The following is a 24,975-nucleotide window of genomic DNA, read 5'->3' as shown; positions in this document are numbered from 1 at the left end:
CACCGGGCCCTCTGACCACCACCAGTAAGCAACGGGTGAAGTGTCTTGCCCAAGGACACAACGACCGAGACTATCAGAGCCGGGGCTCGAACCGACAACCTTCCGATTACAAGCCGAACAGCCAACTCTTGAGCCACGATCGCCCAGTTAATCCTCAATTTAATAAATGGTGGGGGTGGAATGGGTGGTTTATTATGGCCAGGTAGGTTTGGATAACTTGTTTTCCTTAATGAATGAAATAGTCATTTAAAAACTGCATTTTACATTTACTCAGGTTATCTTTGTCTAATATCAACATTGCCCATGTCCACATGCAGATACTGTTGTGGTTGACCCAGCATCTAGAGTTTTAGGATGTTTCGAGTTTTCTTTGAGATGTGGTTCATGTTGTAGCTCTGTATCTAGTCCTCAGTATAGTATTGTTTCTTGTGCTTCTGAGTTTCCCTTTGTTTCCAGCCTGTGATCTTTTGTGTGTCTTTTCTGTCTCCCCAGTCGGCCATGTCTTCATGTTTGTTAATGTCCTGTCACTGTATCAAGTTCTCATGTCTTAGTCCTTATCTCAGTGTTTGTTACTTCCTATTTTATTTTGAAACTCCCTTGTCTTGTGCGTGTTGTGCTTAGTTTTGCTTCCCTATGTCTTGCTAGTCTGATTCCGTTCAGCTGTGTTTCCTGCTGTTTCCAGTCTCCTTAATTACCTGGTGTGTGTATGTTGTCAAAGTGTCTTTTTGTTCTTTGTCATCTTGTCCGCTGTGGTTTTGTCCTCCTTCGGGAGTATTGTTATTGAGTTGGAGGTTTGGTTTTCCTTGTTTTGTTACCCTTGTTATTTTGCACTATTAGTTTAATAAAGCCATATTTCATGTTTGGGTTCTACTGTCGGCCACACAACCAGACTTGACAGATACAATTTCTTTACAAAATGTTGCCAATTTAGACTGTAAAGTACTATCTTTAGCATGACTTCGCCATTTCATAAGCATTTGATATTAACCTAAAGCAGCGATCCCCAACCCCCGGGCCTCGGACCGGTACCAGTCCGTGAGTTGTTTGGTACCGGACCGCGAGAGTTGAGGCTCAGGTGTGAAATGTGTGGTTTTCACACATGGAAGCCTCAGGGGTGGCTGTAGCTCAGGAGGTAGAGCAGGTCACCTACTGATCGGAAGGTTGGAGGTTCGATCCCAGGCTCCTCCAGTCTGCATGCCAAGTATCCTTGGGCAAGATACTAACCCCAAGTTGCTCTCCGATGCGTCCATCGGAGTATGAATGTGTGTGAATGAAGTTAGAAAAAGCACTAAGTATAGATGAAGTGCTTGTGAGAATGGGTGTGACTGGGTGAATGTGGCATGTTATATAGAGCGCTTTGAGTACTCCGGGAGAGTAGAAAAGCGCTATATAAGAATCAGTCCATTTACCATTTCAGGGTTTTTATCGGTTTTCAGCGTTATTTTGTTATTGTTTTTATCGTTAACTCGGTTTTCCTTGGTCTTTTCACGTGTGTTATGAATAAATCTTCTTTTTCGGTACCGGTACTAGTTTTATTTTGTTGTATTTATCCGCGACACCGTGAAAATATTGTCGGGCATAAACCGGTCCGTGGCGCAAAAAAGGTTGGGGACCGCTGACCTAAAGGCACATACAACAAATAAATGATGATACTCCTCTCCAAGCTACAAAGCATGTATAAACAATTAATATATTTAACTTTACAAAATCTGGAGTTTCAGTTCAATTCAATTCAATTTTCAATTCAATTCAATTTTATTTATATAGCGCCAAATCACAACAAAAGTCGCCTCAAGGCGCTTCATAGATACAGAGAAAAACCCAACAATCATATGACCTCCTATGTGCAAGCACTTTGGCAACAGTGGGAAGGAAAAACTCCCTTTTAACAGGAAGAAACCTCCGGCAGAACCAGGCTCAGGGAGGGGCGGGGCCAACTGCTGCGACCGGTTGGGGTGAGAGAAGGAAGACAGGATAAAATACATGCTGTGGAAGAGAGACAGAGGTTAATAACAGATATGATTCAATGCAGAGAGGTCAGTTCCAACTGAAAAGTTATTTTTTCACTCTTAAATTTTCTATAGTTTGTACACAGGCTATTGTTAAACGTGTCAGAGTTCCAACTTTGCCTCAGGATATCAGATATTCTCATCTCACCTGCTGCTTTTATGTATCTGTCATTCAACACTCCGGTATGTCCCGGTAAATATGGAAATCCTGTATACTTGTGTCCATCATTACTGATAAACAGCTTTATCATATTTATTATGATTGTAGTTGCTTATTATCATACTGATAAGGAACTTACCAGATGGACTCCAACTAAACTTTCATATTCTTCACTAAATACTCATTTAAAGGCGGTTTTGAGTTTGCCGTTCGCGTGCAGTGTTTTCTCACGACGCAGTGCACGAAGGAAGCAGAGGAGAGTCTCACAGCTGGTAATAATGAAAACAAATTCAAGTTGTTTATCCTCATTGATATCTTCAAATTAAGGTTGTGATAACAGAGCGCTACATATACGCAAACAGTTACATTTTGCTCCCTATCAGAGAGGTGCCACTCTCCCCATTACAAGTTAGAGTACAATAAGAGATGATTTTCAAGATGTTATTTCAACCCAGAGCAAAGGAAGATTTAAAGTAACATCTCATCTTAGTTGAGTATATTTCTTCTAGGCAAAAGTGAGCTCAATAGAATATCAGAATTAGATTTTCACCACTTTCTCGAGCTTCTTAATTTCAACTCCTGAGAAACGGCTTTCCTCTCATCTCAGGCTTATCCCAGTGTAAGATCCTGAAATACTTTTTTCCCTCCCTCATTGCACTCATCTGTCTGATCTGTATTTGTCTGAAATAATCAACTTTTAAGATAACAGTACAATCCAAAAGCATACTGGATAGACTTATAAATGAGCTTCCATAGTAAGAGAAATTTGTCACAGTGATCAAATTCAAGTCTCGTAGTATGTTTTATCTGTTCACACTTCTAAGAACTATATATAAAAAACATTTTTTATTGATGTATCAGAAATCTAATTATGCTTGTGTGTCATTTTTTCTTTTACCAATTTAAAGTACACATCTGCTGGTATGGATTTAATAATATTTATTTTCAACTTAAATCAAAGATGTAAAACTTCAGTTTTCATTTATCATTCTCACATTTTTTTCAGCAGTATTGACACCAAACAGTTCATCAACCATACATACATTGTGGAAGCCTGCCTGGAACAGAGTTACTGGGGCCTCTCCCTGGAGCCAGGCAAGCAGGGGTGCTTGTTTCCCCTTTGTTTGGTGCACGTACATTTGCCTGCTGGGCAAGAGGGTTGTTTCCCTGTTCCTTAAGGTGGGGAACTAGTCCTATTATTTGCAGGTATGGTCACATGGGCAATGACAGTGAGACCTTGTGGGGTGTGATCTTAGGAATGGCCTGTCAGATCTGAATCTGAGTGGTGTTACTGTATAAGCCGTGAGACCAGTTTTCCCGTGCTTCACTCGCGTACGTCAGTTTGAAGAGGAAAAAGAACTCCACGGGACTCCGATGTGAAAAGATGTAACAAAAAATTTATTCCACAGTTTGCATCTTACAGGAGTGGTCAGGTTTAACTTATCCTCAACAAAATAACCTACTACGGTAGGAAAACCGCGTGGCTCTGATCTACCTCGCTGCCGCGTATAGCTTATGCCGTGTTAACTCCTTTTCTCTCTCCCCCCTCCCGCACTGCATGCGCTAATTTGCATACATCCGTGATGCCCGGATTTTACTATAAACACGAGTCTTTAAGGCACATGTATTCATGGTACTACGTAACCAAACCAACACAGCAATAAAATAATTTTAGTTCCACCATAAACATGCATTTACTTCTTAAATTATTAATTACACAAACAAGCTTAACAACAGCGAAATATAAATACTAAACATATGAACTATCTTAACTTGGCTCCCACAGTTACATTGCTGGATTTCTGTGATAATCATAGTTTGTCCAAAACAAACACATTCACTTGGCACTAAGGCAAGCTCTGTGGCAGGCCAAGGATCAGTTTTGTAGTGATATAACTGGAGCTGTAGCAGCACATCGTAGACACTGCGATGTACAGAGTAGCGAAACTGTCAACTGACCACCACCTGGTGGTGAGTTGGGTCAGGGAGTAGGGGAAGATCCTGGACAGGCCTGGTGTTCCAACACATAAAGTGAGGGTACATGAGGTCCCGGTCCTTGAGTTCTTCAACTCCCACCTACAGCAGAACATCAACAGCATTCTGCAAGAAGCTGAGGGGATTGAATACAAATGAACCGTTCACCTCCACTGCTGAGCCACCTTTATGGAGCTGTGACTGTAAGGTGGTTGGTGCAGGTGGTGGACTCTCGAAGTGAAGGGAGTCAAGATTAAGAAAGAATCCTATCAGACTTGGTTAACCTGTGGGATAGTAGATGCAACTGAAGGGAATCAACAGAATGCCACATTGACCATACCTGAATCAAAAACTTAGGTATGGAAGGTATTCAGAGAGGTCATGGAACAAGACATCAGATGCCTTCGGAGAAGAAAGCAGCGAGAATCAGAATCAGAGAGACTTTATTTATCCCCAAAGGGGCAATTAAGAGAATGTAGTGCTGTTGACTTGAAATGAGGACAGGCCAGGCAGTGGAAGCAATACTTTGAGGATCGCCTCAATCCCACTGACGTGCCTTACATAGAGGAAGCAGAGTCTGGTGATGAGGGGATGACTTGAGGTTACTGAGGTAGCTAAACAACTCTTCAGTGGCAGAGCTTCTTGTCGTGGAACTCTGTTAATTATGCTAACAGTCCGTCCAAGAAATCTGTGCTAGAGACTTAGTAAGGGAGATGCTAGAATTTTATTTGTGTTCCTTAGCACTAATTAGCAGGTATCTGTCTCTGTGCAGCACCCTCATAGAGAACAGGGATGCACCTTGTTAATGTGCAACTTCCCAGAATAAGTTACTAATTTAGCTGCCACCTTATTTTACAAATATCAACATTTCTGGCTACAAAAAAAAACAAGATGACAATGTTTTTATTTGTAAAATTTTGGTTTTGGAACAGCACATACGATGGCTGTCACTCCGACTTCAATCAACAATGAGTTATGGGGCTTTAACACAGGATGTAGCACTTTAACGCTTGCTGCTGGGTCCAGCACACAGTTCAGTCCCAGATTACCCCAGAGCAGAAGGTGGAGGTGAAGCATAGCTGCAGTTTCCAAATCTTTCAGCGGGTATCTGTGTTTTCTATGCATCCTTTGCTCTTTACCTCAAGAGTTTTAAAAGATTCATAAAGCTATTAGCACACAACAAATCTAAGGTGCACTTAAACAGGGCGCCAATTTACAATAAGCTATGTAACTGTCAAAAACAGAGTTATTATAGTTTTTTTAGGTTTTGTTTTTATTTGTTACAGTTTCCCAAATATAATTCTGCTCATGTGGATGAAGCGTTTTCAGTGGGAGAAACGTCTCATCACTCATTCAAGTGACTTCTTCAGTCTTTTTGGGATTTCCTTACCTGGATGATTGAGTTTTTGTTAGTGAATTTGATAACTGGAGAACGAGGCTACATAGGAGTTTGAAATTGATACCGTGGGTGTTTCTCCCCTAAATCTCTGATGCATTTGAATCTGTTCCCTTCATCACACGGGGTCACCGCAGCGGGCAGCTCTACATTTTTTATTTGGTGAATTTTTACACTGACACATCCCCAAAGGAATTTTTGTCTCCTCCAAGGATGTTTTGCTTGTTAGGCAAATATGTAATCACTACGATATAATTTATTTACTTTAGGGACAAGATATAAACCTTTCCTGCATTTTACCATCCTGCCTGCTGACCAGCTGAATGGATCCTTTCTGTTGGCTGCACAAGCAGTCACTGCAGTACACAGCGGTCAACATTCACATTTGTTGACCCTTTGAACGTTGACAACTGTGTCCGCAAGAGCTCCCGAGTTGTGCGCATCACAGCGCTTGCACTTTGCACTGTGCAGCAGCAGACCATTGTACCCCCACACAAGGGTTTCAGCATGAAGTGCATCCCGTGTTCGATGTAAAAGCACCTTGACTCGTCCAAACCACATTCATGCAAGGCTTTCATTAATTACACGTGTTACCACAGTGAAACAGAAACAGAGTGAAGCATCATGCTCAGCTCTGCATAATATGTACTTGATGCTAAGGTTAGACACATCTGAGATCTATATGTCAGAGATCTTTTTCTCATACTTATCTGTTTCCCAGGCTTTACGGTTGTGTTTCTTTTGTTATTCCTAAACCAGACAAGAACATTTGTCTTAAATTAATTTATGAAAGGCAGAATTCAAAATTGAATAAGCTTCAGATGAGAAAAGGATTATCGGGTTGGGGGCTGGCGGAGTACTGTAAGCAGCAATTTTTCTTTCTTCTAGAAAGGAAAAAATATTTGGATGATGTAGCTGTTGTTGCTGATGATGCTTGCTTGTCCTTTTACATCCAGCTGGTTATCAGAAGGTGAAAAAAGTAAAAACACCCATGTAGGTTGATATATTTAGAACTAAATCAATACGGTGTTGTACATTTATTGGGTCTGCAATATATTGGTAATTGAGACTGGCAACAGTTACAATAAATCTTATTACACCAGTCAGAAACATGACACACATACCGCAAATTCTCAATTATTGATCTCGTGTTTTAAACCACAGTCTTTAGTGGCTCGCTGCATTTGTGTCCTGTTTTATTACTGCTGCATATCTATTTCTTGTGTTTACAGTATTTAAGGTATGCTCATTGTGTCTCTGAACGTACTGCAATCTCTGGGGCACCTTTGTTGAAAAAATTGTTTACATTTTCATTTAGCTTCTCCAGGCTGCAGGAATGATATCGTGAGGTTTTAAACACTGGAGATGCTCCAGAAACTGACCCGCCTTATGCTGAAGGGCCCAGCTTTAAGGACGGGAGAGCCACTGAACAGAAGCTCAGATTAACAATAATCCCTTGTTCAACTTGTTGAGAACTTGCTCAAATCTCTCGTCTATCACTCCCATTCCTGCTTTATTTTGCCGGACTGCTCCACTTAGTGTAGTCACGGAAGATACCTCTGCCTCTGCCTCAGCCTTCTAAATAACTGTCGGTCCATTCGATTTAAAATGTGGAAGAATTCAGCTTTTGTAAATGTATAAGGAATGTGTTCAGCTTTGACAGTTCAGCTTATGGATTCTTCACAGAAAAGTGAAACGAGCTGGTCTCTCAAATCAATAACTGGCAGATGTAACTCTGCACTGAAAAGAGTTTCAAGTGCTGCTCCCATAACTGCAACAAAATGAGAGGCGACGTAATGTTTTTCAGAGTTATTGCCGTTGCTTTGTTTGTTTGGAAATGTTCTTGTATACATCAACAGACTCAGGGACGGGTCACACAGGAGAGTGAACAAACATCACGGGGAAGCTGGCATTTGAAAAAGGCCTAATCACAACTAAACTAAATGCCTGAAACTATGAAATGAAATATCAGACGTGTGTGTGGGGGGGGGGGGGGGGGGGAGCCTCTATATAGTTCTGCATCAGTTACTTTTCAATTACAGCAGCCCAAGCAGAACGAAATTGTTAGTGTCATTTATCGACTGTGGTGCCCTCCATTAGAGTACCAACTGAGAGAAATCCATCCTGTTGTATAACCACCTGGCTGTCTTACAATAACAAAGAGTTCATTTCTGTCAGCTGGCCTTAAGTGTTTTGGGTGTTATACAAGGAACAGATGAGAAGTATACACCAGGAAACGCAGGAAAGCACACAGAGACCAATAAAGTCTAACCAAGCAGGTAATCATCTTGATGGCTTTTCTGAAACAGTTAGAAGACAGAGTGAAATGCCAGGGGTGCCTAAATGAATGAGATGACAAATCATAAAAAGTTACAAATATTTTAAATATAAATATTTATTTGAGCAATTTTAAAATTAACAAAAAAAAAAAAACGAGTTGCTTTTGAATACCTTCGCACCCGAGCACTTTCTAACAGCACAGTTAAAATCATGTCTATTACTTATGCCTTGATGATCTACCCTGGTGATGTGGACCAGGCAAGAGTAGCCGAGCGCAGATAACATCCCCAACCCCCCTATGTGTATATTTTTTTAATACTTTGTGAGGAAAAACTGTCAACCATATCCAAAGTGCAGGACCAAAGAGAAGTAAATAATGTATGCTTTTATTAGATTCTTTGAAGACGATATGTGCTACGCGTTACCCGTTTCAAATGTGGAAGATTTCAGACCTCTGCACAAAACAGATTTTGATAATCAGAAGGTGTATCTGGTTCACAGAACTGAAGAGAATGGCAGCGCAGGCCAGCCGTGCGAAGCACAGATCCTTGCCCTTGCAGGTAAGTTGTCCTCCTAACGCAGGAGATTTTGTCTTTTTTAACGCTTCTTTTCGCCGTCTGACCAAGTAACGCTGATGTACGCGAAACTCAGGAATGTGTCAAACCAAGTGTTTTCTTTTTCTTTCTTTTTTGACCCGATCTGTCAGGACGTGATCAGCTGGAATCTGACACCGATAGCAACAACAACGTCCTCGGCTGTGGCTAGCTAGATATGCTAGTTAGATATGCTAAGATAAGTTTGGTATGTAGTCATACCTTGTTGTCGGTGTTTTATATGTTCTTTACACTTACGGCGCCGTGTCTCTTAAGTTACCCCTCTTGTTTGGGTTGGGTAGTATTAGTTGTGTCGCTAAATAACGTGGCATGTAACGTTAGCGACTCACAACGGTTGTTTACAACATGAAGCTAACGCTTGCTAGCTTGCTTGGTTTGTATTCGTTCCGTGTTAGCATGCTACTGCCGACGTACAGACGCAAGGCTGTCACCGTGTTATAAACATATTTGACAGCCGGTGACTGATCTGTCATTATTTTTGAGGCTCTCAAATGTAGTTGAGATGCCAATCCGGCGGCTTTGGTGGGCTGCAGTCTGCATGTTAGCTTTCTTATCGGCAGATTCGTGCCACAGAGGGGTTGCGGTGCTGCAGTCGTTGCAGACTACATACAGCAACCTGTCAGTAACATGTCAGCATCGCAGCCGTTTCATGTAGGTTTATCGTGCAAATGTGATTAAGTGTGCAGGTGAAATGCTTTTGCTCGTGTTTATTTGGAGTTGTAGAAATGTTTGCTCACGGTCGTTTTCTATGCACGATCTTTAGCTACATCACTAATCCCCGAGTCTGATCTGTCTGAGCTGGGAGATCGGTACAATGTCGCCAGCCCAGGACCATACCGCAGTCCTCTGACATGCTTACATTCCTACCTCATTTAATGCTAAAGTCGCCTTGATGAGGCAGAATGGAGAAGCTAACCAATACAGATGAGAGCACTTCCGTAAATACTTTGAAAAGCATACTTTGAAAATTCATGCAACTTTTTAGGGACTTTTACGAGTTTATTCTTGCTTCTATTTCCGGGGCTCACAGATACAGTAGAAGAATTTGAAGACAGTATAACACAAAAGAAGATGAAAATTCCCAAGATGTCCACGAAGAATTCAGGAAACTCCATCGAGAACAATTTTGGAGAGGAAAGAATGCCACTCAGGCATAAAAAGGTAGGAAGATCAGAGGTACACTGTGGTTGTTGGGCATTGCAGCAAACATATGTGTCTGCTGCAATGCACACACATTGCATCATTTATACCGTCAATCACGTATAAATGATCTAAATTAAAAGGTGTTTAGACTTGTTTATGTTAGTAGTATCAAGATAGTCTATCACACTGGGTCCGTGACATGCATTTGAGGATACTTTACATTAAAACTAATTGCATTAAATGGCATCTTTCAAATAGAAGATTGCCTTTTACTGTGTCAGAGAAAACCCAAAAAAGTTAAGTAGTGAAAAAAGGCCACATCAACACTCCAAGTATGGGAGCATGTATAACTTCACATGTAAATTTTTTGCAGCGATGCTCTGATATCTAAATATATCTATCAATGATACGTCACGTTTTCATAAACTTGGCTGACACCCCAAATCCCCCACACTATTTTTACCATATGCTGGATTAACACAAATTCAGCACTCTGGACAGCTGCCCTTTCCCAGACAAATCCTCTGAGCGGCTCATCAAAGAACTCGGTGACTCCTGTCCTCCCATTTCCTATTGAGATTCGCATGTCAAAACAAACAGTTTGAAGTCTGCCTGTCGTGTCGTTTCAGACAGATTCGTGGTTTTACGTAATATTTTTCTTCTGTTTTGAGTGGCGTCAGTCATATATTTAGTCAGAGTCACAGCAAAGAATTTTACACAATACTATCTTGATGCATGCTGAATCGTCTGGGTAAGAAAATCCCAGAAAATAAATTCTGTTCTTCTGGATGCAGCGTTTTCAAAGTTAAGACTGAAGAAGTTGATTGGATGATTGATGAAGTGTGTCTCCTAATGGAAACACTATGTCTAGATGAACAGAATCGACTTTGTGGGAATACTTGTACATATGAATAAATATTTTAACAGGCCTAACACCAGAGTCCATGACATATTTTTTTTAAATATAGGTCAGATTTCATTTTGCCAACCTATTGAGTTATTACTCTCCTCAGGCCCTGTCACAGGACCATGGACGCCCCCTTTCTAACTCATCCAAAAGCCTAGCGGCAGTAGTGGCTCGCCTAGAGAGAAATGCAGCCAGCTCCTGTATGGAGGGCGAGGAGGACCTGGATGAGGACCGGCTGGCTGAGGTGGGAGAGGATGCAGATGACGAAGATGATGATATGGAGACAGAGCATCAGCGACATCATCACCAGCAGCAACAGCAGCATTTGGCGGTGGACACGGATTGTGTGCCTGAGGTGGCTGCCGCTGTTGTTCCCAGAGTTCTGTACGAGGAGCTGGTTCACAGCTACAGGCAGCAGGAGGAGGAGATGAGGAGGCTGCAGCAGGAGTTGGAGAGAACCCGCAGACAGTTGGTGCAGCAAGCCAAGAAGCTCAAGGAATATGGCAGCTTGCTGACAGAAGTCAAAGAACTGAGGGACTTCAACAGGAGACTGCAAGACGTACTTCTCATGAGACTGGGCAGCGGTGAGAGACCAGTAGCACCCACACACAAGCCAACAAACCAGTTACCAGTACCACAAAGTTGATTAGTGAACTTTAACCTCGTCAGTTGTTAAAGAAAACGTTTATATTTAAAATGAATACATATATAGTAAGGAAACTGACAAGTGAAGTGTTTCTTATACAGAAACATCTGAACAGCAATAAGGCCACAATTTCAGTGGAAGGAGTTTAGCAGCAAGCGTGAGGATAGATATTAAGTTTAGTGTTCACTTTATGTCCACACAGCACGATCATTTTACCATCTCTCTCTCCTGACAAGGTCTGGATGACAAATGCCGGCAATAATTTTTTTGCAATTATGTGCAAAAAAAAAAAAGTGTAAAGATGAATGTCTGTGAAGGTTCTCAGGTTCTCTCATCCGAGAAGCTTCTTCAGTTCAGAACTAAAGAAGCTTCTCGGATGGTGATGATGATGATGGCTGAGTGTCAGTCAGTTAATCTGCTTAAGAACTGATTCTTTTATAAAACGAGAGTCCTACCTACTGTATAGGTGTCTTTAAGTTTGATTTTTGTTACTGTATATGGGTGCCATAAATGTGCACATTCTATTATTGTCGCTGTTGCTGCTAGATCGCCATTGCAACTAACTGATCACGTTGTTTATTGCCACATGACACAAAACCTAACGCATTGTTACGATTCCAAAAGATGGTTGAGCCATATACCATAGCACTGATTTACAATAAGGTAAATCAAGATAAGCCCTTACAATATTAGAGAAAGAACCAGACGATCCTCTTTGAGCAAGAAATTGGTGAGGGCGGGAAGGAAGAACACCCTTTTAACTGGAAGAGAGCTCTGGTTCAGGGAGGGGCAGCTGTCTATTACGAACAGTTGGATGTGAGGAAAGAGGAAAAGAGAGACGAGGACAAAGCACGAGTTTTTGATTTCACACAAGGCTTAAACCCCAGTCTGTTGTATGAGGCTCATGTGTTTGACCCATTCATCCAACAGTATCTTGTCCCTCTTTTGCTTCTCCCACCACCCACTAAGTATTTATATCTTTTTCTCACAGTACAAAAGTTCTAAAGTCCTAACAAAGTGATGGTCCTGGACTGATGTTATTTTGATTTAGGAATATAAGACACACAATTATATCAGATAAGCCTAAAGAAAACCACTCAGCTTAAATTTAAATCAGATTCAGTTTGTATAACCCAGTGTCCCATACAGATTGATCATAATTACCATAACGGGACTGGTTTCTGCCAGAATCAGGATAAGATAAAAACTGAAGAAACCTTTGGGGAATGATGTATACATGTGGAGAGAGATTATAATCCAAAGGGATTTTAACAGGTCCATTGCTGAAGTGGTAAATCCAGTACTGGAAGTTGAATAAAAAGCACTTTGGTTGTGTGATTAAAAGTGGTGTCATTGCAGCGCACAGTGCTGTACATACTCGAGCTCTGCCAGATGCTGGTCTTAACCTCAGACCCCCTGCAGATCTGAACAGAGGCGCCCAGCTACTGGCTAGACCATCTAATGGACAGGCTAAAGATTAAAGCACCCTGGGGTGCTGTCAGGCAGTGGATGGAGTGCGCTGACCGATATTAAAACTCATCAGCTACATTGGAGCTTAGCGTGGCCAGCCACCAAGCCAGCTTAGTTACTGGGCTAAAATAACTGCCTGTCACAAGGCACAGGCAAGCCTGTGCCCAAGGCGCATAGCAAGCAAACAAGCAGGTGGGCACTGTTCCTGCGGTGAAGCCAAAAAAACCCTCACACTTTTACTACTGTAAGAATTCAGGTGCTAGTAGCTGTTTACACCTAGCATTTTCTCCCTTGTTCCCGCTGTATTTTAGCATGTTTTAGTTTTGCCAAGTTGCGTTAAGTGAAAACAGAGGTTTGTCGTTGCTTTTATCTCCATAATTAACGTCTCCTTTATCTCCTAGAGCCTATGCATGACAATGGCACCCAGACAATCAAGGCTGAAGTGGTTGAACCTATTGTTGAGGCCCAGGAGACATGCAGAGAAGAAGCCAACACCAGTTCCAGCTACTCACCCTCACCTAGAACAGTATACACCTGCAATGACGGCAAGGTACGTTTCTCTGAACTAAGAATTGCTGCGTATTTAATTGCATTTCCAGTTTTCCATTTTCGCTCCAACTAGTACTAGAAAACCTTTATTATTAATTTGTGTAATTTCTTGTCTGCGCTGTTTCATGGCTGTATAAATCTGTCTTTTCATGCTGACATTAATTCTTTAAAGCAAAGTGAAAACAAGAGGATCTTGTGCACGAAAATTCAAACTGATGTCATAAAAGTGATTGCAAGGCTGTTAGCATAGTCCAGTTAATTTTCTAATGTAGGAAAAAGAATTGTTCTTAATTCACTCAGTAGTCAACAGGCCTGTTTTTTCAATTATGTTTGCATATATTTAAGCGAACTTCTAATTTATAGTGTAGAGTAGAAAGGGCACTAAAACTCTGACTATGATGGTATCTTAATAACCAATTTTGAGAGGTTCGAATCATTTGGTCCCCTTTCATTTTTCCTTGTGGGTGGCTGTGAACAGTATCCTGATTTTACAGGAAGTGCTGCGTTTCCTCTTAACACCCGTGAATCTGGGAACATGCTGTCATTGTTGATCAGTCCTTTCCCCTAGCTGCCTTACCCTTGCAGGTAAACAAGGTTGAGAAGATTATTATTGTTCCTGCAAGCGCAGCCAGCATCGTCGGTGTTTATTAGCCTGTTAGGGTTCTTTACTGCCCCCACTGCTGTAACTCAACCAGCGTCCTGTCGCTCATGACAGGGGGGGAATTGGTAGTACAAGCTCTGGGGCCTGCAGCCACTTCAAGCGTGAAGAACACTTGCAAATTAGAACTGTCCTACATGAGGGACCCCATATTAATTATTTGCACGAGAGGAATTTAAAGTGACTGACAGGTTAACCCTACTGAGAGTGCGCTGGAAAGGGTGGGGAGGGGTCATGGAAAAAGAAGAAAAAAGAAGAGGCTTTTTCTACCTCGAGGGCAGTAAAAAGCTTGTCTGCTGGCCGGGGGCCTAAAGCACATTAGCTGCACAGGGAAAAGCCTTTTGGATGCTAGCCTAAAGACTTTACGGTGATAAGAGAGTAGAGAAGGGAACGAGAGTCACATATGCACCCCCTCCGGTACAGTAGCTCACCTAGAAGACCAGGGCAGTCTGCCATGGCTGGCAATCAGCTTGAAGTGTTTGGTCCAGGCTTACGCAATGTACAGTGACTGTGTAAAGAGCCACAGCCTAAGTTTGTAATGAAGGTAATCCGTGCTACAAGAAGATAGTGGCCAGAGCTTGTTTACGTATCCTAGAGGGTGAAAGTGACCCTTCTTGGAAAGTTTGATTTAGTCTAAGCGGGAGGTGAAAGCTGAATGTGTCCTGCTATAATTAGCATGTACTCTGTTTGCCTTCACACTAGCAGAATTTTACTAGTCTGTACAAAATCGCTGAGATTACACCACAAGATACAAGAAAAAGTAAAGCACCATCAAGCTGCAAACACACACACACAAACACATCTTCTTCATTATATTTTGAAAATATTTTGGGAAAATGATTAAGGAAAAGCTTACGTTTTAAAAGTAAGCAGTCATTTAAAATCAGTGAAAGGTTGAGGAAAGCTGTTCCAAAGTTTTTGGACTACAACTCAAAACAGCAGTCCCCTCTGGATTTAAAATAAGAGCACAGAACAGTTAGGAGACCCTGATCAGATGATCGCAGAGGCCTACTGCTGTCAGTAGCTCAGATATATATGCAGAAGCTTTGCCACGCCGGCTTTATATCATATTAAATTTAAAAAAAGGGGTGATGTGTAAGGGCCTGCTAATTTTTGTAAGCAGCCCAGCTACTGCATTTGGGATCAGTTGAAAACAGGCTGAGGAGGATGTATGTTTGTACTAAAGGTTCCAAATCATTGGATGGCAGTAAAGGTTTGATTTTTGTAATGTTTCTTGGATGGAAGACACACGAGTAGATGAGCTCTGAGATGTGAGGTTTCAAATGCTGGTAAAAATAATAGCAGGTCTTTAGCAGAGGGTTTGATATCGCTGGCGAGCGGCACGATGTAATGACTGACCTCCTTAGAGAAGTTTTCAGGGCTGAATACAAGAGCCTGATGTCATGATGTTGCCTAGCAACCACCTACCAACGGTCTAAAATAACCAATTTGTAGCATTTATTCACCTATATCACATTATAAAAGCATTGTGTGATTTTTGACTTCATGACAATAGCTTATCATCATATTATATCCACTGGTATTATGCATGATATATTATTACATCATGTTGCTTAGCGATCAACCTACCAGTGGGCTAAAAGGACCCATTTATAGCATTCATGCACCTAAAATACATTAGGGACACCTTTCATTTCACAACAATAATATGTAACTTTTATAATTTTATAATAGTTTTACAAATTTCACAGCTATGGGAAATTTGGGTGAGTTCAATTATACATACAAGTTTGTGATTTTTACAGAAAAATTATTTTTCTGCCCCAAATCATGAAAGACAGATGTTTCTTTTTTTAAGTTGTCTTCATGTTTTCCCGTTTGTCTTGTTTTTTTCTCTTTTGGTCAAGAGCTATGAACATTTCTGTTCAACCATATCTGACTCAAAATCAAATTGCTGTGTCTTCCAAATTTCACCTGTAAAGAGTCACAGTGTAACTGACGTTTGATCCTCAAAGATCTGGGTTATTCCCACTTTTTTCCCCACAAACAAACAGTTAAATAGATGTGAAGCTGTAATGTTCTTTATCTAAAACACGGATATCTACTTTGTCTTCTGTTGACTAAAAATTAATAAAACTAGTTGAGTGTCACAACGATAAATCCTGACACCGTGCCGGTGACAACATACTGTTTGTTGTATAATGAGCCGTAGATGCAGAAGAAGAAGTTTCCAGTTGTGCTTTTCACAAACCTTTGTTTTACGTCTCTAGGTACACCTTGGTGGTGGGATCTGGGTGGAAGAAGAGAAATGGCACCAGCTGCAGCGGACCCAGGGAGATTCTAAGTTCACAAAGAACCTGGCTGTAATGATCTGGGGCACAGAAACCCTCAAAAACCGCAGCGTCACTGGAGTGGCCACTAAAAAGAAAAAAGATGCCTTGCCTAAACCTCCACTGTCACCCAGCAAGCTGAAGATTGTCAGAGGTAAGACAAACGTTTCCTTTTTCTTTAAAATGTATATTTCAAACGTTTGACAAACCCTTCTTTGGACGAGTTGCAAAAATGTTTTAGTAAAGGTAAATTCTTTAGCCTTAAGGCGAGGCCAAAATGAGCGGCTTTTAATTTGATGTGGTCTGATTACTCACACTCGCTCCTTCCCCAGAGTGTCTCTACGACAGAGTGTCTCAAGAGACAGCCGACAGTGCAGAGATAACGCAGAGATTGTCCAAAGTGAACAAATACATTTGTGAAAAGATAATGGACATCAACAAGTCCATCAAGAATGAGGAGCGGCGGGAGTCCAAGCTGCTCATCAGACAGACAGTCAAGATGGAGAACTTCACCTACGATGGCATATAGTGATCAACTGTCACGCCAGCGCCTTCTGCCCCGCGTGGTCTGCAGGATATTGAGGGGACTTGATATGGGTGGTCGGGGGATGCTGTAACCATTTCAGGAGCGGTCGTATTACTTTGGCACATCGGATTGGTTGTTATTTGAAATGTTAAAACAAAGAGGCCCCTTCGCCCACCCCCTCCGTAAAGAACCATCATCACATTTCTGTGAGCCCGCTTTTCTAATTGGCCAACAGACAGCTTTACCCAGTGGTTAGAAACTGAACATGTGAGCTAGCTTGATATAGGCTGGTGTGAGTGTTTTTATAAGCTTTACAGTGGCATTGGTACAGAGATGCAGATTCTTGAGGTTTGTGCACGTGTGTCAAAAGAGAAATTAGGTGTGATTATTACTTTATCGTTCTGTGTCAGAACATAATTGTTGAGTCCTTGAACTTTTAAAAAGTAAGAGATTATTTCCCTGGGCGAACGATTGATGCTAGTTTGCATTAGCGCTTAGATGCGTGAGAGGTTGACTGTTATGGTGACTACTCAATAACTGCTGGGAGTTGGTGCGGTTGGTACTTACTGCATAGAATGGGACATCAGGGTCTCAAATGCACAAGTCTTAATTAGTAACAGCCATATTTCATTTTGCAGCAGAGATTCTGTTGCTCCTAAAGAGATTAATTATGGGCGGGTGCTCCCACTTAACCGTATAACTTTATTATAAAGACAGCTTACTGAGATTTAATGAGACTCTGTCGAGTCTCTAGAATGCTGTATTTGTTTTTTATGTTTTTTTAATGTTAATCTTTATGAATATTTGCCATCCACGAGGGAGCACAGGAGACGTTTTGATCGGATATTTTTTGTGTTACTTTAAGGAAACTTGACTGTTGAGTTGCAGTGGTACAGGCATGTTGAGACCTAGAAAGGCCTTAAATGGATCTGGCAATCACCAGGCACTGATAAGCTCCTGGGTTTTCTAGTATGCTGTGATTGTAAATGTATTGGAAGCTGAAGTCACGACGCTTCATCTGCACTTTGCTGTGAGAATGTACGAGGTGGCCAGGTACTATTTTCTGTGTAGTTCACACCATTAAGTTTGGCTGAGCCGGACCGCTACCCGGATGAATCGAGGCACAGCTCTGGTCATCGTCTTGTGGAAGCGGTGTTAGCTACGGGTAAAGCTGTCTGGGATACTATTTTGCTGCTGTCTGGCCCTGCTGAACCCCATAATAACCCCCTCTTGTTTAAGGCACGCCACTGGGGAATTAAAGTAAGGTTGCTCCAGTGACAACTTTCCCTGAGCTATGCCATCAGAACTTTTCAAATTTAGTCTCTTTCTTTCATGTTTTTATTCTCCTCTTCTGTTCTGTGTGTGTGTATATCCATGTATACACACACACACACACACTTTCTTTTTTCTTTTTGATCCAAAATGGCTTGGGTGGCAATCTGCAGGCTGGAACTAAACGCTGCAGATTGAAATCTCAACTGTGACCTAGCTGTGGCTAACTGTGAATCTACTGCAGAGCTGCTCATCAAGCCTTTCTCCTCCTCCTCACAGTCTAGATTCTCGTTCGTCTGTTGATTTGTTTTTCTGTATCATATCGTCCGTCTCGGTTTTTGTTATTTCAAAAGTTCAGATCAGCCTTTTCTTAAGCTACTTTATTTCAGTGTACATAAGCAACTCTTTATTATTATTATTTTCCACCAAACGTTGATATTTGAGTTTGTAGTCTCGTTACGGTTTCAAGCTTCTGGACAAGTTTGGTTTAGCAAATTGATGTTGTAATTCCACGTTACCTATCAATTTCTTGTGTTTCTTTGTACACTTTTTTAAATTTTTTTATATGAATTGTTGGCTTTAAGCTTGACGTTGTAATCGAACTTAGATCAGCTGAGTCTACAAACATATGTTTTAAAAAGGAAAAAAAAAAGTATCCCTCTCTCTTAGCCAAAGCGATCTCTGGAAAATGAGACGAGGCTTTTCTTAACACGCGATTTCAGCCGAGCCCGTACGTTATATTTACTATATCTGTTATTTGGCAAACCTCACTTAGGATCTACCTGATGATCACGCCATAGTATGATAAAATTCTGTATTGTTAAACCATTGCGCTCCAACGGTTGAGATGCAGTAGTTAGATCAACACAAATCATTTACATTGAATGCACTTTAAATGGGCAAATTCTTCGATCTTAAAGAAATGTTTTTGTGGTATTTGTCCTTTTTTTTTTCTTTTTTTTTTTAATTAAAAAAACAAACAAACAAACATGTCCTCATAGATTAAGGCCTAACAATCATTGTATTATCATGAAGCACCTTAAGACATTTTTTTATGGTTTATTATGGCAAGAATGAGTTTTGGTACATTTTGATTCATTTGTCAGATTTGCCGCTAACATGCTTGATAGACTTTAGGGCTGCCCCACCCCCCCACCCCTCCAGGAGTCGGAACATTCTTGGTCGACCTAAAAAGGAAACGCTCACTCTACAGGAAGTGTCAGTCACTCATGGAAACTTTTTTTTTCTCGTTTTTTTTCACACACAAAATCCAAAGCGTAGGAAGGTGACAGATAAATATTTGTCTGTCAGTCATTAACCTCAAACATTGGTTTTTGTTTCAAATATGCAAGTAGGCGAATGTTGGCCACTTGGCATGGCCGCCGTCTTTAGACAGTCTGCTTACTAGTGATTGCAGCACAATCAGAATAATTACCTCTTTTGCTGCTGTCTGTAACAGGCAGAACGCTTCGTTCATGAGTTTGTATAATTTCTTTTCTCTGGTATGTAGCACGGTGGTTATGGTGTTACTTACAACGTTCTGTCTCAGCTTTCAAACCACTTTGTCGTGCTTGACAAAACACATTAGAAAATATGTTAAAATATATTTTGGATTAATTGGATCACGGTCACAAAAACTGTTCAGCTAAGAAGATCTTCGGTCAGGGGCAGCCCTAATAGATTTAACAGGTTTCTTTAAAAAAAACTGCATTTTAGTAAGTTAAATTATCTCAATAGTTTAATCTGCAACTCCGTCATGGTCTCAAAAGAAAAAAACTTAGTTAGAAAATTGATAACTACTACTATCTGCAAAATGTGATTCACCAGTATAAAAACTGACCAATGAAATGTGCAAGCTGACTGGAATATGCGCTTTAACCTGATGCTGGTAATGTATAAATAGGACTCCTATAGAGATAATAGTGTATTTTTTACAAATGAGTGGTAATTGTGAGCCAAAGTATTGAATGCTGAGATCGAGCTAAAGACGGGGTTTAGAATCAGCAGGGTTTGCACAAACAAAACAAATTTTTTAAAAAATGGCCGAGCGTAAAGCGCCGCCTTATAACGGCGATGTGTTATTGATATACTGTTTGAGGGGGTTCCCTAGAAATTTCCCTTTTTCGGTGCCCTCTGATTTCTCGTTTTGTTTTTCCCTGTACAAAGGTTTATGTGCGCTAGGCTGTGCATTTTAAAAGAAAAGATTTCTGCTGTGCAAAGTACCTTTGCTAAAATTCTAAGACATTGTTGTATATTGTATTTGTGTTTGTTTCTTTGTTGTTTATGCCAAAATGGGAGGGGTGTGGTTAAAACGATGCTTAAAGAAAGACCATTAATAGAGCTATTACATCATCAAAAATGTTAAGGCCTGTTTCCTGGATGGCCATTAAGCCTAATCCTTTAACTAAAACCACCTTCAAAGGATGAAAGCTGTATGGAAGGACTGTATGTTTTTAACCCAGATTTGGCTTAATCTGTAAAGGCAAGGCCGTTCTTTATCAAATGTACCGAGTCACTTGCAGAAGAGCGGTTCGGGTTTTTAGCAGCATATCAGTAACATACTGTACCGTTTTATTCACAAGCAGAGCCACTAATTTTGGCTTTCGCGTCACGACACCAGACCAGTCGGTGCTTTCACCGTTACACTTAAGTAGTGATAGGCAGGAAACGTAACCTTGGCGGCTTTGCGATCGTCTTTTTACGCCACCTTTAGTTCTTTTCTCTCCTGACATTCACGTGGACGATCCCGTCCTCCTCGCTGTTGTTTTGGCTTATGTTGTAAACACCTGTTTAAGCTGCAGAAGGGAAGGAGCTTCGGGTTGCTTTTTGACAGTTTGATTAAGGAAAAAGGCGATCTGGTTTTAGCTTCACTGTGCGGAACAAGATAAATGGCTCGGTGCCACTGTTTTCGGAGCTAGGTGTACGCGAGACACACGTTTGAGCCACAGATACAGTGTCGGACTTGGTTTAAAAGGAGAAAACGGGGAGGAACACATAGTTAGGCCTATATTTTTATTACAGTTATCAGAAAATTTGTATACAATCCACAAACCGGTTCTACTTCATCTAACTTCACCGTCCTACCTCATTGTTACTCTGGTGTTTGTTTGTCAGTGACTGTAAACTATGTGTGTATATTAAAAAAAAAATCTATAGGAAAAGGTATACCTGGTTACTCTCAACATGTACAGCATATTAAAAACTTGTAAAACACCTCAGTACACAAATATCATTCTTAGGAGGAAATCAGTTTTATTACCTGCTTAAAGATGCTGCTGTAAAGGGGTGTCTGTGTGAGGGGTCGTCTCCGAATATATATCTTCGCTCTTTGCTATGTTGTGCAGTTGATCAGTGGTTGTGTTCTGTCTCTGTATTGCATTCTGAGATTTTTACTGGTTGACGGTGCTACCAGCAAACAGTTCGAAAACTGATCTATCGGACCTCAAATGGTGCTGTTTTTCTATGTTTTTATCGTCATACGGCTATGTTTTATTCAGGTGTGTCAACCGCCACTATCCCCTCAGCTTACTCGAATTCTAAAGCCAAAATATTTCACGAAAATCGATAACCCCTGCTTTTACTGTATCAACTATATGCTATCCATCCAAATATTGTAGATAGTGATTATATCCTCAGCTGTGAGTTTCAGAAGTACCTCAGAAGTTGCCGAGTTCAAATGGATGCATCTGCTTTTAGCACCTGTTGTCTATCAATTTACATTGTCGCAGTGTATTTTCGGAAATATGCATTTTTACTGATTAGATCAGGTTACACTATAGATAATAGATGATTATTAGCTCACACTCAGATGTCGACGATGTGAAAGTTAAGAGGAAGCCACTGTTCACTGGTCGCATGCCGCGCAGGAAATCTCAGTCAGACTGGGACGATGGAGTAGAAGAGGTCCTCAGCAAAAAACAAAACCACACGTTAAGTTTGGGTCCATGTTAACCTCAGATTGTGTTCTAGAAGAGGGATGAAATGACAAAATACCCACGTAGAGGAATGTGTCAACTTCTAAAATTTGGACCATGCCAAAAATGCGATCAGGGTATATTCACGAAGACTGTTTTTTGTCGACGTTCCTGTCCTCTTGAATAATTAACTGTGATTCCCCTGTTGCATCGCTTTTCCCCTCACCGTCACTTAAATGTAATTTAAATGTTAAAATTATGCATTTAGTGTAAGAAAGTATTAACGATTGACTTACTGTGAGTAATTATACAAAGTGCATTATATTTTCTTTTACCCTGTACCAATGGAATCTTTTCTGCACCAAAGTGTTTTTCTGTTGTTTTGTTTTTTGTTTCTTTTATTGAGAGAAAAGGGTTGCGTCCCTTTTCAGTATGTTTCTATGTTCTTACTGATGGTTATTGTTTTCATTTCCAACCGTGCTGGTGAACATGAAATGTGCTGGTACCTCTCTACTGTGGGAAGAGCGTGTGTTCAGATACACAGCAGTCGGTTTCACGGAAGCACTTAAGCCATTCGTTGGACTGTTTTAATAATAGTTCAATTGTAAGCTTTGCTCTGGTCCAGGGTATTGACCCAGGGAGTTTGTGTGTAATTGAATTCCTATGCAGGTGTTGAGTTACGTACCTGGTACCACATCACTGTCGGGTAGAGGGCCAACTGCGGAGATGGAAAACTGGGCCTCGAGATTGAGTTAAAGGGGACAACGGCGACATGACAAATCCATACAGACCTATTAATGACATTTTCATACTTGTATTAAGTGAGCTATACAGGGCTGCTTGGATATCTACCTGTCTGTACTAGGTATAAACGCATTGCAGTGATCATTAGGGAAAGACAGGGTTATTACTGTATGGAGTATTTCCAGTTGGTATGATAATGTGAAAAGAATTTCAAGACTTTCGGAGTTGACACTCCCTCATTATTATAGCCTCCCAGAGGCAACCCTACATTTTCAGAAAATGTTATAAGTATATGCGATAGAGAGTGTACATGTCTTTGCTAAACCGGCCACACCTCTGCTATGCGAGCAAGTCTTTGACGCTTAGCATCCTGTTCTGTGTTTTCTCTTGCTGCATTCAGGAACACCTGTTTAATGTATAGATAAACAGAAATAAAATTGAGACTTTTATTCTATCAGCACAAACCTTGTGTCTGTGGTTTTTTGGGGGGTTTTGTTTTGTTTGTTTGTTTGGTTGGCTGGGTTTTTGTTTTTTTGCTCATCTTCCTTTGGGGGAAACTGTTAGATAAGACTGAAGAAATGCATCCCCATCCTTGTTACAGCCCTTTCTTCATTTTATATATATATATATTTTTTTTTTTTTTTGATGTGAAGAGTTTGTTTTTATGCATGCTAGCAGTATCACTAAACCAGTTTGGTCCATGCGTCCACATAAAATCTGGAAAACTGGAAAGCTCCTTGAGAGGCAGGCCACCTGGACCAAACAAGTTCAAGTATCTTGGGGTGTTATACACAAGCGATGGAAAGGTGGAGCGTGAGCTGGTGAATCATCGGCAGCAATGTGGGCATTATACTGGACTGTTGAGATGATGATGAGCCAAAAAAAACAAAGTTTTCAATTTACCCATTGATTTATGTTGCATCCCTCACCTATGGTCATGAAATCTGGGTGGTGACTAAAGGAGTCGGCCGAAATGAGTTTCCTCTGAAGGGTGGTTGGGCTCAAACCTCCGGAGGAATCTTGGAGTAGAGCTGCTGCTCCTGCTGATCAAAAGGAGCTAGTTGAGGTGGTTCAGGCATCTGGTTAAGATCCCTCCTGGGGCGACTACCCTTGTAAGTGTTTTGGGTGAGCCAAGAAACTGCTGGAGAGATTGTCTGTGAAGGTTCTCAGTCATCCAGGTCATCGTAGTCAAAGGAGCTTGCAAAGAAAAGCGTCTGGACTTCTTTAAGTTACTTGAAGACGTTTCACCTTCATCCGAGAAGCTTCTTCAGTTCTAAGGTCAAATGGTGGAGAGTCCCAGATATAAACCTAGTGGGAGTTTCCCCCCACAGAGGGACAAAAGGACCCCCTGATGATCCTTTAATCGCCTGAGCCAAGGTGTGAAACTGGGTGTGGGTCCGAATCAGCCAGAGTTTCGGGTGAGCTCTTTGTGAAACCTGGCCCCACCTCATCATGCGAATTCCTGAGGTCAGATGGCCCAGGATCTGAGTGGGCGTTAAGGCGTCTGGGAAGGGGTCCCAAAACTGGATTATAGATAGCAGAGAGTTGGTGTCGTAAACCACCGCCTCTGTTTAAAGATGGTCGCTCACAGTGGACATAGATGGCTTCTTTCACTCCTCTTTCAAACCATCTGTCCTCTCTGTCCAAAATGTGAACATTGGCATCCTCGAAAGAGTGTCCTTTATCCTTAAGATGCAGATGGACAGCTGAGTCTTGTCCTGTGGAGGTGGCTCTTCTGTGTTGTGCCATGCGCTTGTGAAACGCTGGTGAAACGTCTTCAAGTAACTTAAAGAAGTCCAGACGCTTTTCTTTGCAAGCTCCTTTGACTGCTGGAGAGATTATATTTCCAGTCTGGCCTGGAAACGCCTCAGAATCCCTCGGCAGGATCTGGAAAGTTTGGTTGGGGAGAAGGATGTGGTGAATACCCTGTGATCCCACTAAGGAGAAGAGAAATGGGGAGATAGATAGATGTACTACAAGGTTGGTTCACCGTTGAACCTCAGAACTGCCTTACTTTTCGTGGCATGGATTCAGTTAGATGCTGGAGGGATTCCTCAGAAACTTTGGTCCATATTGACACGATCGCAGCCTGTCTGCAGATTTGTTGGCGGCACATCCCTAATACGAGTCTCCCGCTCCACTACATGCCAAAGGTGCTCTATTCAATTGAGATCTGGTGACTGAGGAGGCCATATGAGTACAAGTATCATATTCATGAAACCAGTTTGAGATGAGCTGAGGTTTGTGACATGGTGCTTTATCCTGCTGGAAGCAGATGGGTTCTTCATTTTAGGTTTTTGGGGGGATTTTTTGCATGCAGCTGTCAGAACCTACAGCAAAGAAACTGCAGGGAAACCTCTTCTTCTTCTTCTTCTTCTTCTTTCAACTGACCCTATTAGGGGTCGCTACAATGGATCATCTG

General features: G+C 41.3%; 1 protein-coding gene across 6 annotated transcripts in view; it reads left to right on the top strand.

Annotated features, from left to right (window-relative positions):
* agbl4 (AGBL carboxypeptidase 4) overlaps positions 1-24,975 on the top strand; it is a 370,527-nt gene that overhangs the window by 268,600 nt on the left and 76,952 nt on the right. The window contains exons 1-6 of one of the 6 annotated variants that reach the window (XM_085151359.1): positions 6,384-8,379; positions 9,464-9,594; positions 10,590-11,067; positions 13,001-13,149; positions 16,038-16,251; positions 16,430-23,017. The exons of 1 other annotated variant lie outside the window; for it this stretch is intronic. In XM_085151359.1, coding sequence (XP_085007485.1) covers positions 8,196-8,379; positions 9,464-9,594; positions 10,590-11,067; positions 13,001-13,149; positions 16,038-16,251; positions 16,430-16,626 — 1,353 coding nt within the window. In that variant the 5' untranslated portion in view covers positions 6,384-8,195 and the 3' untranslated portion in view covers positions 16,627-23,017. 4 more of the 6 variants (XM_085151357.1, XM_085151354.1, XM_085151355.1 and 1 more) reach the window with 4 other exon arrangements.

This window comes from Neolamprologus multifasciatus, chromosome 23 (genome assembly GCF_963576455.1).
Source record: "Neolamprologus multifasciatus chromosome 23, fNeoMul1.2, whole genome shotgun sequence".
NCBI lineage: Eukaryota > Metazoa > Chordata > Actinopteri > Cichliformes > Cichlidae > Neolamprologus > Neolamprologus multifasciatus.
Note: the sequence above shows the minus strand (reverse complement) of the source record. Positions and strands in the feature narration are given on the sequence as shown.